General features: G+C 39.3%; 1 protein-coding gene across 2 annotated transcripts in view; it reads left to right on the forward strand.

The window, feature by feature from the left end:
* BCO2 (beta-carotene oxygenase 2) overlaps positions 1 to 14,152 on the forward strand; it is a 42,840-nt gene that overhangs the window by 16,176 nt on the left and 12,512 nt on the right. For both annotated transcript variants that reach the window (XM_054440279.2, XM_054440280.2), the window contains 6 exons: positions 2,101 to 2,324; positions 2,505 to 2,620; positions 3,280 to 3,382; positions 8,238 to 8,366; positions 9,152 to 9,312; positions 10,560 to 10,727. In XM_054440279.2, the coding sequence (XP_054296254.2) occupies positions 2,101 to 2,324; positions 2,505 to 2,620; positions 3,280 to 3,382; positions 8,238 to 8,366; positions 9,152 to 9,312; positions 10,560 to 10,727 (901 nt within the window). The remainder of the gene's footprint in view (positions 1 to 2,100; positions 2,325 to 2,504; positions 2,621 to 3,279; positions 3,383 to 8,237; positions 8,367 to 9,151; positions 9,313 to 10,559; positions 10,728 to 14,152) is intronic.

Genomic DNA, 14,152 nt, shown 5'->3' on the forward strand with positions numbered 1-14,152 from the left:
TAGAACTTTTTCATTTTGTGAAATTGAATCTCTATACTCATTAAGGAGCAACTCTTTATTTCTCCTTCCTCTTTCCTCCTGTTAACCACCATTCTATTTTCTGTTTTTATGAACTTGACTACTTTAAATACCTTATATAAGTGGAATCATACAGCATTTGTCTTTTTATGACTGGCATATTTCATATCACATAATGTCCTCAATGGTTCATTCATGTTGTAACATGTGACAGGATTTCCTTTGTTTTAAAGGATAAGTAATATTCCAGTATATGTTTGGGGGAGGCAAAATTTCCCCTCTTACCTCTTAGGGTCTCCAGCTGAACCCAATAATTAAACTGAAATAGGACAGATTAACAAGAGAAAAGCATACAAGTTTTATTTAGTAAGTTTTACATGTACCTTGGAACCCCCCCACCACCCCTCAAGAAAATTGAAGAGCTAAAGAATAAGTTAGGGCTGAAAGCTTATATACTAGTTTGGACAAAGAGTAGTAAATGGTGAAAATGTGACAAGACAAAGGAGTTTGGCCAGGGCAGTTAATTGTGGGAAAGTGACCATGAAGATAAAGGTTAGTTTAACAAGGTTCGTTTGCACAGATCTTTCTCATTTTCTCAACCTCAACTCCCCACCTCTGGTGACATAAATATCTTCCTTCCTTCCGGTATGGGGAGGGCACCTTTCACATGGGAGTTTTATTCCTGCTTTCAGGAAGGAATAAAGAAGGTCAGAGTGCCCTTCATGCATCTGCTGTTTTTCAAGTGCCTTTTAACTCAAAATAATCACTGTGTCAAAGTGGCATATTTTGGTGTAGCATGCTCTGAACCCTTACAGTGTAAACATTTTGTTCATGCATTCAACCACTGATGGACACTTGAGTTGCTTCCACCCTTTGGCTATTGTGAATGATGCTGCTGTGAACATGGGTGTACAAATATCTCTTCCAGTCTCTGCTTTAAGGAACCATTGCCTTTTAAGACAATGATGTTAGCTTTGTTTATCCATACTGAGGACATTAAGCATTCAATGTGTTAAGCATATGAAAGAAGAGACCATATAATAAACCATTTAAAAAGTGAAGCCACAAACTTTTCCTTATAGTTTTCAATGTTTAACTATTTAAGTAGATCATTTCTAGTGTAATCATATGGACAAAAATGATTATCTAGGAAGGACAGTTATCTTATTTGTCTACTTTAGCATAATCTTGATAAAGCTGAAAAATTTTAAAGTAAATGGAAACTTTAATACATATAAGATATGCAGATAACTATTTCTAAAAGCTTAGGAACTCATTCATTCTTTTTTTTTTTTTTTTTTTTTTTTTTTTATGATACGGGGTTTTGCCATGTTGCCCAGGCTGGTCTCAAGCAATCCACCTGCCTCAGCCTCCTAAATTGCTGGGATTACAGGTGTGAGCCACTGTGCCCGGCCTGGAACTCATTCTTATTTGGTAAACATCAGGCATCCCATATCCTCTCATGCTATTCTCTTAGCTATGGAGTAAAGATTAGAATTTTCTTAGGATTCACCACAATAGGGGTTTTCTAAAGTGTGAGGGTTTTTTTTTTTTTTTGACAGGGGTAAGGGTCAGGAGAATGTAAATTATTCTTTTTTTTTTTCGAGATGGAGTCTCGCTCTGTCGCCCAGGCTGGAGTGCAGTGGCGCAATCTCCGCTCACTGCAAGCTTCGCCTCCCGAGTTCACTCCATTCTCCTGCCTCAGCCTCCCGAGTAGCTGGGACCACAGGCGTGTGCCACCATGCCCGGTTAATTTTTTGTATTTTTTAGTAGAAACAGGGTTTCACCGTGTTAGCCGGGATGGTCTCGATCTCCTGACCTCTTGATCCACCCGCCTCGGCCTCCCAAAGTGCTGGGATTACGGGTGTGAGCCACTGCGCCTGGCCTATTCTTTCCTTTTATACCTAGGATATACCCAAAATGCTATCCTCCCATAATTTCAAGTTCTCTGACTAATCAGGTTGTGCTGGGAACCTGTCCCATTTCCTTATCTTTATATTTGAAATGAAGATCTATCACTCTGTCCCTCATTTTTATCCCATGTTTTCTTACTAATATTTATTTATTTTCTCCTGTTTGAAGGTATAATCATTGGTTTGATGGGATGGCACTGCTTCACCAGTTCAGGATGGCAAAGGGCACAGTGACATACAGGAGCAAGTTTCTACAGAGTGATACATATAAGGCCAACAGTGCTAAAAACCGAATTGTGATCTCAGAATTTGGCACACTGGCTCTCCCGGATCCATGCAAGAATGTTTTTGAACGTTTCATGTCCAGGTTTGAGCTGCCTGGTAAAGCTGCAGGTGATAGTGATGATTATTTAAACTATTATGATATATAACCATCTATACAAACATAAATCTTGAAAATAGATATTTTGTGTATGTGAGAGGATGTTGAAACTGCTTTCTCCCTTTGAGTGTGTGCTTAGCGTTGGCTACAGTAAGCTGTGGTACTTAAATAACTCTAGGGTTTGGTTTCAGCCATGACTGACAACACTAATGTCAACTATGTGCGGTACAAGGGTGATTACTACCTCTGCACTGAGACCAACTTTATGAATAAAGTGGACATTGAAACTCTGGAAAAAAGAGAAAAGGTAAAGTACAGGTAAAAAAAAAAATGAATAAAATAGATCCTAACATTTCTTTCGATTTGAAATACTTTTTAGAGTAGTATATATCAAGAAGAAATTGAAGCCATAACTACACAAAAAGAAAGTTATTCATGATGCAGGTCACCTTTACCCTCTGGCCTGATGGCCTCTGGGTTGGTTTTCCTTAAATATAATTCTAAACTCCTTCCTTAGTCCTAATATCTGAAGGCTAGGGTAAAGGAGAAATAGAATAGTACTGATCTGCTTTGGCTAGTTGGGGTGTTCTTCCTAGCTATGGTTAGTATTGGACTGGAGGTTGTCTATACCTGTATTTCCTTTACATAACATATTAATTAAAAAGAAAATTTTAGACTAGATTTTTAATTTTAATTCTTATGCTTCTTTTGAATTTTCCTGTGATATTAGGCAAATTTATTCAGGGTGGTTTTGTTGTTAGTAGTGGTGATGTGTTTTTGTTTGTTGTTTTAATCTTGATTTCTTTTTTTTAGTGGGAAAAATAATTTTTATTTCTCAGAGGCAAGAAATTAGGGCTTACATTGCAGTTTTCATATCATATTTTTAAAAACATTAGATATTTCTACTATTTATGCATGTAAATAGAGATCTGCCATTAAAAATCTCCAGTGGTCTCAAATTTGCAGGTAGATTGGAGCAAATTTATTGCTGTGAATGGAGCAACTGCACATCCTCATTACGACCCAGATGGAACAGCATACAATATGGGGAACTCCTTTGGGCCATATGGTAAAGTTGCAATAAAGGTCTTTTTAGAAATAATTGAGACCAGGCACGGTGTGTATATAAAGATGAATACTATAGGTTTGTTTTTTACTGGCACGAGTAGAGAGAGGGTGCTCTGGACACCTTACACCCAGCTCTCTCTCCTCTTTATTACTTGATCTCAGATAAGGAGGATTCTTCAACACTGTTATAGGAAAAAGCAAACATCCTTCTAAGTAAAATGTTTCAGCAAAATGGATCCATGAACCCAGCAGTTTTCGGTCCATCTATCTTATCTTGATCATTAAAAAACTCAATTTTATAATAAATTAACTCTGTTAACCAAGTAGCTAACTTTGTAACTCATTCATAATATGACAAATACTATTTCACCATTCTAAACTACATTTTTTTTTTTTTTTTTTGAGATGGAGTCTTGCTCTGTTGCCAGGCTGGAGTGCAGTGGTGCAATCTCGGCTCACTGTAACCTCTGCCTCCCAGGTTCAAGCGATTGTCCTGCCTCAGCCTCCGGAGTAGCTAGGACTACAGGTGTCCTCCACCATGGCTGGCTAATTTTTGTGTTTTTAGTAGAGACGAGGTTTCACCATGTTGGCCGGGATGGTCTTGATCTCCTGACCTCGTGATCTGCCCACCTGGGCCTCCCAAAGTGCTGGGATTACAGGCGTGAGTCACCGTGCCTGGTCAATTACACTTTTTTTTTTTTTTTTTTTTTAACGAAGCCTCGCTCTGTTGCCCAGGCTGGAATGCAGTGGCACGATCTCAGCTCACTGTCACCTCCACCTCCTAGATTCAAGTGATTCTCCTGCCTCAGTCTCCTGAGTAGCTGGGATTACAGGTGCTTGCCACCATGCCCAGCTAATTTTTGTATTTTTAGTAGAGACAGGGTTTCAGCCATGTTGGCCAGGCTGGTCTTGAACTCCTGACCTCAAGTGATCCATCTGCCTCGGCCTCCCAAAGTGCTGGGATTTCAGGCACAAGCCACTGCGCCTGGCCTAAATTACATATTCTAAAATAATAGTAACTAGATCTGTGATTTTCAACCTTTAATGTGCCTAACAATAATCTGGAATGTAGATAGAATCATCTGGATTTCATTCATCTTCAGGGATTCTGGTTTAGTAGAACTGAAAAGGGGCCAATAATTTGCATTTTAACATCGTCTCTGGGTGATCTTGGTGCAAGTGGCCCCTAGATCTCACTGATTAACCCAGCCACCAATCATGAGAGCCTGTGCTTGTTACTTTGCCTCAGTTTGCTCCTTATACAAACTCCTGGAGAGTCTCCCAGAGTTCAGCTGACAGTATTGGGCAGGTCCAATCTTTCCGGACATTCCTCTGCTGGGTGTTTCTTGGGTGTCTGTTTGTCTTACCTAATGCCTTCAAGACTTGCAGTTAGAACAATTCATTAACTAATGTGTTTAAATTCCGTGAATTGAGTAATCCAATTGCTGAGACAGGAAATTCATCTCTTTATCTTCTCCTAATCCCAACGAACACTGAATCTACTGGTTTTTTTTTTCCTTCACTTGATTATTTGGTTCAGTGAGAAGTTTTTGAACTGGAACTCAATGTGCAGGCAACTGCAGGGAGCTCGACTACTTGATAGACATTTGGGGGAGACTTAGTGATTCTCATTGTAATACAGTAAAATGCTTGCTAGTAATTGCTACCTTTAGGAAGTAAAAAGCTTTGGTTTTAGCTTTTCTAGATATTTTTAAAAGGCTTTTAAAAATTTATAAAAATCCTGTAAACATTAATCAATCCAGTTGGTTTTTAATACTTATTTAAAATATGTTCTTCAGACTAATATTAGAGACAATAATAGAGTACTCTTGGACTATAGAGCTTGTCTAATATTTCTTTCATCACTGTACAAAGCATGATGTTTTTTGTATATAGTGTGTTCTCAAAACATATCTATATCCCCAACCTAGACCTCCCAAGTATTTTATATCCAATTGCTTACTCAGCATTCTTCCTAGGATGTCTAATAGGCATTACAAAATTAACTTGTCAAAAACCAGACTCCTGATATTTTCCTCTAAACCACCGCCACCTCCTCCTCCTCTCCTCCTCCTCCTCCTCCTTCTTCTATCTTCCTTGTTCTCCTTCCTTTCCTTCCCTTCTTTCCCTCCCTCCCTCATTCCTCTTTCTTCTTCCTTCTTCTTCTTTTTCTTTCTTCGATTAGAGATGGGGTCTTGCTATGTCGCTTAGGCTGGACTTGAACTCCTGGGCTCAAGACATCCTCCCAAGCAGCTGGACTATAGGCATGCACCATTGTGCCTGGCTTATTTCTTTCTCTCCTTAAGATGAGTCTTCCCCGTCTCAGGAGATACTAACTCCATCTTTCCAGTTGCTAAGGACAATAACTGTGGAATCATCCTTTACATTTACCTCTTACATCAGTTGATAAAAAAGTAATTTCAGGGTCAGGTGCAGTGGCTTATGCCTATAATTCCAGCACTTTGGGAGGCTGAGGCAGGTGTATTGCTTGAGCTCAGGAGTTGAGACCATCCTGGACAATATAGCAAGACCTCATCTCTACAAAAAATACAAACATTAGCTGGACATAGTGGCATTTGCCTTTGGTCCCAGCTACTTGGGAGGCTGAGGTGGGAGGATCACTTGAGACCAGAAGGTTGAGGCTGCAGTGAGTCGTGATTGCACCACTGCACTCCAGCCTGAGTGACAGAGTAAGACCCTGTCTCAAAAAAAAAAAAAAGTAATTTCAGCAATGCCTTCAAAATATATAAAAAATCCAACCACTTCACACCACCTCCATGGCCACCACTCTACTTTGAGTCACTATCCCTTCTTACTTGAATGACTGCAATAGCCCCTCAACTAGTTGCCCTGATTCTGCCCTTGCCCCACTTCAGTTTCTTTTCAGTGCTGTAACACCAGAGTTACCAGAGTTATCCTTTTAACCCACACCCACTTCTCTGAGCTTACCTCCTAGACTCTCCTTCTTGATTATCACGATAGGGCCACACTGGCCTCCTAGCTGATACTTAAACACTCCAATCATGCTCCTGGCTGAGAACTTTTGCATTTGCTCTTCTCTCCACCTGGAATGCATTTCTCCCAGATATCCTCAAGGCTTTCTTCCTCACCTCCTTTAGGTGTTTACTCAGACATGACCCACTTAGTGAAGCTTTTCCAGACCAGCATATTTAAAGTTGCAAACAGTAGCCCTTACTCCTCATATGATCACTCCTGATCCTTATTCCTTGGCTTATTTTCCATTATAGTTCTCATTGTCATCAGATGCATTGTATTTTTACTTATTATATGATTTAAAAGAAAAACAATAAGACAAAATAAGAGATTTTGTCTGAGCACAGTGGCTCACACCTGTAATCGAAGCACTTTGGGAAGATGAGGTGGGAGGATTGCTTGAGACCAGGAGGTCGAGGCTGCAATGAGCTATGATCACACCACTGTACTCCAGCCTGGGTGATAGTGCAAGGCCCTGTCTCTAAAAAAAATGAAGAAGAAGAAGGCGGAGGAAGGAGGGGGGGGATTTTTGTCTATTTTGCATATTTCTATATACAAGTGCCTAGAATATAGTACTAAGAACACTCAGAATGGTGTCTGGAATATAGTAGGTGCTCAAAAAGTAGTAGTTGCAGAATAAATAAATAAAGAACTGTACTGGAAAGCAGATAAACAAGCAGAAAATTGTATACAATGAGATACGTGCTATGACTATGAGGATGCAATGAGGACATACAATAGGGGCACCAAGTGCCTTTGGGGTGGGGAAGAGTCAGGGAAGACTACTTGAGGAGTGGATATCTGAGTTGATTCTTGAAGAGCCAGTAAGCAATTGCCAGATGAATGATTGCATGAAAGAATGTTGATGAGAAAGGATGGGATGGAAACCAGAGTGACCCTAGGGGTCCAGAGGGTTGGAGGGAAGGAGTTGGACATGAGTGCAAATGGAGACTGTAGTTGTTGGAACAGGGGAGGGGAGGGAAGGAACACAGTTTGAGGATATTCCTGGCTGCTATCTTTTTTTTTTTTTTGAGTTTAAGAACTCAAAAGAGTTGAGTTTAAGAACTTCAACTCTATGACCTGTTTATTCACCATACATATGAGACAGGTCCATTATAATCCTTACCTCATTATATAATAACTATTTTTTATTATTATACTTTAAGTTCTGGGGTACATGTGCAGAACGTGTAGGTTTGTTACATAGGTATACACATGCCATGGTGGTTTGCTGCACCCATCAACCCATCATTTACATTAGGTATTTCTCTTAATGCTATCCCTCCCCTAGCTCCCCACCCCCTGAAAGGCCCTGGTGTGTGATGTTCTCTTCCCAGTGTCCATGTGTGTTATGAGTGAGAACATGCGGTGTTTCGTTTTCTGTCCTGGTGTTAGTTTTCTGAGAATGATGGTTTCCAGCGTCATCCATGTCGCTGCAAAGGACATGAACTCATCCTTTTTTATGGCTGCATAGTATTACACAGTATATATGTGGCAGATTTTCTTTGTCCAGTCTATCATTGGGGGGCATTTGGGTTGGTTGCAAGTCTTTGCTATTGTGAACAGTGCCTGGCTGCTATCTTAATGTTTCCTATGATTTAGAGATGAAGTTAGCATTATAGTACAATGAATCATTGGTTGATCACTTTGGATGTGCTGTTTCAAAACCTTAGCTAATTATTTTCATAGAGGTAACATTTTTAAGATCCAAATCTTTGTTTGAAATAACCCTTCAGGAAATAAGAGTGTCACGCACATTGCATAAATCTCTTAATTGCTTTTGGCAAGTCCACAAGTGCAAGGGTAGTCTTTTAATCTAGAATATATGTAAAACAGGTAAGATAGGACTTTTCATTTTTCAGGTTTCTCCTATAAGGTTATTCGGGTTCCTCCAGAGAAGGTGGACCTTGGGGAGACAATCCATGGAGCCCAGGTGATATGTTCTATTGCCTCTACAGAGAAGGGGAAACCTTCTTACTACCATAGCTTTGGTGAGTCCAGAGATAAGGCAAATTTCACTGGGCCCTGCCTTGATGTTGCTGTAGCAGAAGGACTAGTTTGGCAAATGTTGTGTTAATAGTTTATCACGCTATGGTGATAATGAGACCAAGGTTGCATTTTGATGCCAGGTAAGGTTATTCTGTTTAGTCACATACTCCTGACCCTAGCCAGCTGACTGCTTGAAAAGATATACTGTAGTTGCTTTAGTATAAGCAATTACTAAAAAATTAATTGATATAATTTAAAATTTTAGGCAATCTTAAAGCCCACAAATAGTAATCATACATGAAATGGTTGTCTTGACTATATTTTTTGGGGAAATTCATATTCTATATAGATTGATTCAGCTTTTACTCAGAATATTTATTTTCTGTATTTTAAATCATTATAGCCAAACTGCTTCTAGATTCTTACCCCCAGTATAAGCAGGAAAAGGATTAAGGGATACATGTAAAGATCATAAAGGACACTTTAATACTATACTTTTTAACTTTGTTCCTAAACCAAATAATTTAAAAAGAAAAGAAAAGGAAAAAAAGATAAAAAGCAAGCTGAGAACATGCAACCCAAGCTATTCTAAGCAGTTCCCTTTTTTATAAAGGAACAGGAAATATGTATAGTAAAGCTGGGAGACAGTAAACATGTATTTCTGGCTGGCATTTGTTTAGGGCATCAGTAACATGTCCAGGCATTCAGACAAGTCCCCATAACTGGCACATTTCAGACAACTCTGGTTTGCCAAATAACATTTTTATTGTTTGCTGGAACCTTTTAGGAATGACAAGGAACTACATAATTTTCATTGAACAACCTCTAAAGATGAACCTGTGGAAAATTGCCACTTCTAAAATTCGGGGAAAGGCCTTTTCAGATGGGATAAGCTGGGAACCCCAGTGTAATACATGGTTTCATGTGGTGGATAAACGCACTGGACAGGTGGAGTATTTTGAGTATATTTATCATGAAAATTGTTGGAAACAAAGGCAAATTTCCATATAGTTGATTTTTTTTAACCTTCCCTGGGCATTATTTGCATGAGACACTTTTAATCAAGGATATTACCTTCTTCTATAGGTTGAGCTAGCTACTTATTAATTAGTACAATGCATTTTGCATATTAGAGAATTATAGGAAATGATTTTATCTTTTTTAATGATCTGATTCAATTAAAATGGCGTCCAGGAAACTCTCTTAGCGTAGATTTTTTCCATATCATAATAGTTGCTACAGAGGGTGTTGTTTGTGCAGAAATCGTCTGTAATTTTTGCAGTAATACTTTAATTAGTTGATTCTCTGGTTTCTTTTTTCTTTTTTTTTTGAGATTTTTTTTTAGATGGAATCTTGCTCTATCATTAGGCTGGAGTGCAGTGGTAAGATCTCAGCTCACTGCAACCTCCACCTCCCGGGTTCAAGCGAGTCTCCTGCCTCAGCCTCCCGAGTAGCTGGGACTACAGGTGTGTGCCACCACACCCAACTAATTTTTTTGTATTTTTAGTAGAGACAGGGTTTCACCATGTTGGCCAGAATGGTCTTGATCTCTTGACCTCAAGATCCACCCGCCTCAGCCTCCCAAAGTGCTGGGATTACAGGCATGAGCCACCGCGCCGGGCCCAATTCTTTGGCTTCTTAATATGTGAATATGACAATCCTACTAAAGTCCAAGCATGTTGGTTGAATATCTTTTTATACTCCTGATTCATAACGCTATTATATTTGCCTACTTTTTACCTCTCTAAAGAGATAGTATCTTAAATTTACTCTATCTGGATCTCATTAGAAAAAAAATTTAATAATGACTGCACCTTAAAAAAATTAGTCTCTGAATTTATCATCAGTATACTGAGTAGCAATATTTTCTATTTAACCATGCAGTTAGAGTCCAAGATTTACATATCACTCAAAACATTGGGCTATATTTCATGAGGGATTTTAAGTTCGTTGTAACAATTGATTGGTCTATATCAAATAGCCCCAGTTCATTGCTTAAGCAAGCAATGTTTAAATCAAAGCATATTTGCTTCTACATTCTGTATTCTACTTTTATATATACTGCACCTGCATCTTCAGAGGGGAAAATCCTCCTAATCTTCTTATTTTGAACTTTTTGGACCTGTTTCCTAAAGGAAAGGGAAAAAGAAGAAAACTAAAAAAATTTTTTTTCATTGTTTGTGTTTTCCCTGCAGCTCCTTCCAGGGAGATACTACAGCAAACCTTTTGTTACATTTCATCAAATCAATGCCTTTGAGGACCAGGGCTGTGTTATAATTGATTTGTGCTGTCAAGATAATGGAAGAACCCTAGAAGTTTACCAGTTACAGAATCTCAGGAAGGCTGGGGAAGGGCTTGATCAGGTAAACATTAGAATTTGTCAAGAGTCATCAAAATAATTTTGAACTCCAAGATCTGGCTTTGGCTTTGGAATTACATGTTTTTCTCTCTCTCTCTCTTTTTTTTCTTTTGAGACCGAGTCTCACTGTGTCACCCAGGCTGGAGTGCAATGGTGCGATCTCAGCTCACTGCAACCTCTACCTCCCAGGTTCAAGAGATTCTTGTGCCTCAGCCTCCCGGGTAGCTGGGATTATAGGCACACACCACCATGCCCTGCTAATTTTTAATTTTTTTGTAGAGATGGGTTTCACCATGTTGCCCAGACTTGTCTCGAACTCCTGACCTCAAGTGATCTGCCTGCTTCAGCCTCCCAAAGTCTTGGGATTACAGGCATGAGCCACCATGCCTGACCTAGGAATTACATGTTTCTCTTGTCTCCTTGTGGCAAATAATGACAGAGAGTAGTTTTAAAGCATTGAAGACATAGCTTCATCATTTATTTAATATTAAAAATAATTTGCAATAGCTTATTTAATACCTAATAAGTAAGAAACATGGCAAAGAGAGCCAAGATATGTGTTTAAAAGCATATGTGGCTGGGCATGGTGGCTCATGCCTGTAATCCCAGCAGTTTGGGAGGCTGAGGCAGGCAGATCACTTGAGCTCAGGAGTTTGAGACCAGCCTGGACTGCCAAAATGGTGAAACCTCGTCTCTACTAAAAATGCAAAAATTAGCCAGATGTGGTGGTGGGTGCCTGTAATCCCAGCTACTTGGGAGCCTCAGGCAGAAGTATCACTTGAACGCAGGAGGTGGAGGTTGCAGTGAGCCAAGATCTCACCACTGCACCCTAGCCTGTGCAACACAGTAAGACTCCATCTCCAAGAAAAAAAAAAAAAAGCATATGTGATAGTTCCTTATTTCCTTATTACACGTAAGCACCAAAGTTTGCTAGAAGGGATAGCAAAGTAGACTGTCAATCAGTCCACCTAGTTGAAGGGATTCACTTTTTCCTGATGCTGAATCCAATGTAAAGTTTTTCCTTGAATTATGTAATATACATTGTTTCTAGCTGTAGCTTTATTTTTTAGCTATAGTTTTCTTTTTAAATGTTTGTAAAATGGTACTTATTAAGTTTACTTATGCCTTACTAAGCTTACTTATAGCTTTATGGTAGATCTTGACATCTGTGGTTGTTTATCTCTTTTCTGTTTTAAGATTGCCTGGGTTTTTCATGGCCTTTTGCATGTCTATAAATTTTAGAATCCATTTATCCGGTTTTGTTTTTGTTCTTGTTTTAAAAATAAAACTCATTGTATATATCTGAAGTTTACAACATGATATTATGGGATACATGTAAATATTAAAATGGTTAGTATACTGAGGCAGATTAACATATCTATCATCTCACATAGTCACTTTTTTGTGTGACAAGAGCAGTTAAAATCTACTTGTTTAACAAAAATCTCTGATAGAATACAATCTTATTAACTTTATTTCTTACGTTTGTACGTTAGACCTCTAGACATGTTCATACTACATATCTACTGTTTGGTATCCTTTGAGCTACATCTTGTCTTTGCCTTCCCCTCCCCCCTGGTGGTAACCACTGTTTCATTGTCTTTGTGTATTTGAGATTTTCTTTAAAAAATTCCACATAAAAATGAGATCATGCAATTTTTTTTCTTTTCTTTTTTTTTGAGACAGAGTCTCACTCTGTCACTCATGCTGGGGTGCAGTGATGCGATCTCGGCTCACTGCAACCTCTGCTCCCGGGTTCAAGTGATTCTCCTACCTCAGCCTCCTGAGTAGCTGGGACTACAGGCACGCACCAACACGTCTGGCTAATTTTTGTATTTTTAGTAGAGACCAGGTTTCACCATGTTGGCCAGGCTGGTCTCTAACTCTTGACTTCAGGTGATCTGCCTGCGTTGGCCTCCCAAAGTGCTGGGATTACAGGCGTGAGCCACAGCGCCCTGCCTCATAGAATATTTTTCTTTCTGTGTCTGGCTGTTTCACTTAGCATAATGTCTTCCAGGTCCATCCATGTTGTGGCAGACGTCAGGATCTCCTTTTCTAAGATTGAATAATACTCCATTGTGTGTATATATCACATTTTCTTTATCCGTTCATCTGTCAATGGGTATTTACATTGTTTCTGTTTCTTCACTACTATGAATAATGCTGCAATGAACGTAAGAATGCAGCTATTTTCATGAGATGATGATTTCATCTCATTTGAGTATACACCCAGGAGAGGGACTGCTGGGTCATATGTTGTACAGTTGACCCTGAACAACATGGATTCGAACTGTATGGGTCCTTATATGCAAATTTTCTTCTACCTCTCCACCCCTGAGATAGCAAGACCAACCCCTCTTCTTTCTCCCCCTCAGACTACTCAATGTGAAGACGAGAATGAAGAACTTTATGATGATCTGCTACCACTTAATGAATAGTAAATATATTTGCTCTTCCTTATGACTTTTAATAGCATTTTATTTTATTTTTTTTGAGACAGAGTTTTGCTCTTGTTGCCCAGACTGGGGTGCAACGGCGTGATCTCGTCTCACTGCAACCTCTGCCTCCTGGGTTCAAGCAATTCTCCAGCCTCAGCCTCCTGAGTAGCTGGGGTTACAGGCATCTGCCATCATGCCCGTTGTATTTTTAGTAGAAATGGGTTTTTGTCATATTGGCCAGGCTGGTCTCGAACTCCTGACCTCAGGTGATCTGCCCACCTTGGCCTCCCAAAGTGCTTGGATTACAGGCTTGAACCACCACACCTGGCCTTTAATAACATTTTCTTATTTTCTTTTTTCTAGTTTGCTTTATTGTAAGAATACAGTATATAATACATATGAGATACAAAATATGTGTTAATTAACTGTATGTTATTGGTAAGGCTTCCAGTCAACAATAGGTTATTAGTAGTTAAATTTTTGAGTAGTCAAAAGTTATGTGTGGATTTTCGACTATGTAGGGGGTTGGCACCTCTACCCCGCTCCGTGTTGTTCAAGGGTCATCTGTATTTTTTATTTCTTTAGGAACTCCTATACTGTTTTTCATAATGGCTGTACCAATTTACATTCCCACCAACAATGTACTAGAGTTCCCTTTCTTCTACACCCTTGCCAACATTTGTTATCTCTTGTCTTTTTGATAATAGCCATCCTTATGAGTGTGAGGTTTTATATAGTGGTTTTAATTTGTATTTCCCTTATGGTTAGTGATGTTGAGCACCTTTTTATATGCCTATTGGACTTTAAAATTTTATTTTATTTTTTATTTTATTCTTTTAGGGACAGGATCTCACTCTGTTGCCCAGGCTGGGTGCAGTGGCATGATCATAGCTCACTGAAGCCTCAAACTCCTGGGAACACGTGATCCTCCTGCCTCAGCCTCCCAAGTAGCTGGGACTACAGGTGCGTGGCACCACACTCAGCTAATATT

This window comes from Pongo pygmaeus, chromosome 9 (genome assembly GCF_028885625.2).
Source record: "Pongo pygmaeus isolate AG05252 chromosome 9, NHGRI_mPonPyg2-v2.0_pri, whole genome shotgun sequence".
In the NCBI taxonomy this organism is placed as follows: domain Eukaryota; kingdom Metazoa; phylum Chordata; class Mammalia; order Primates; family Hominidae; genus Pongo; species Pongo pygmaeus.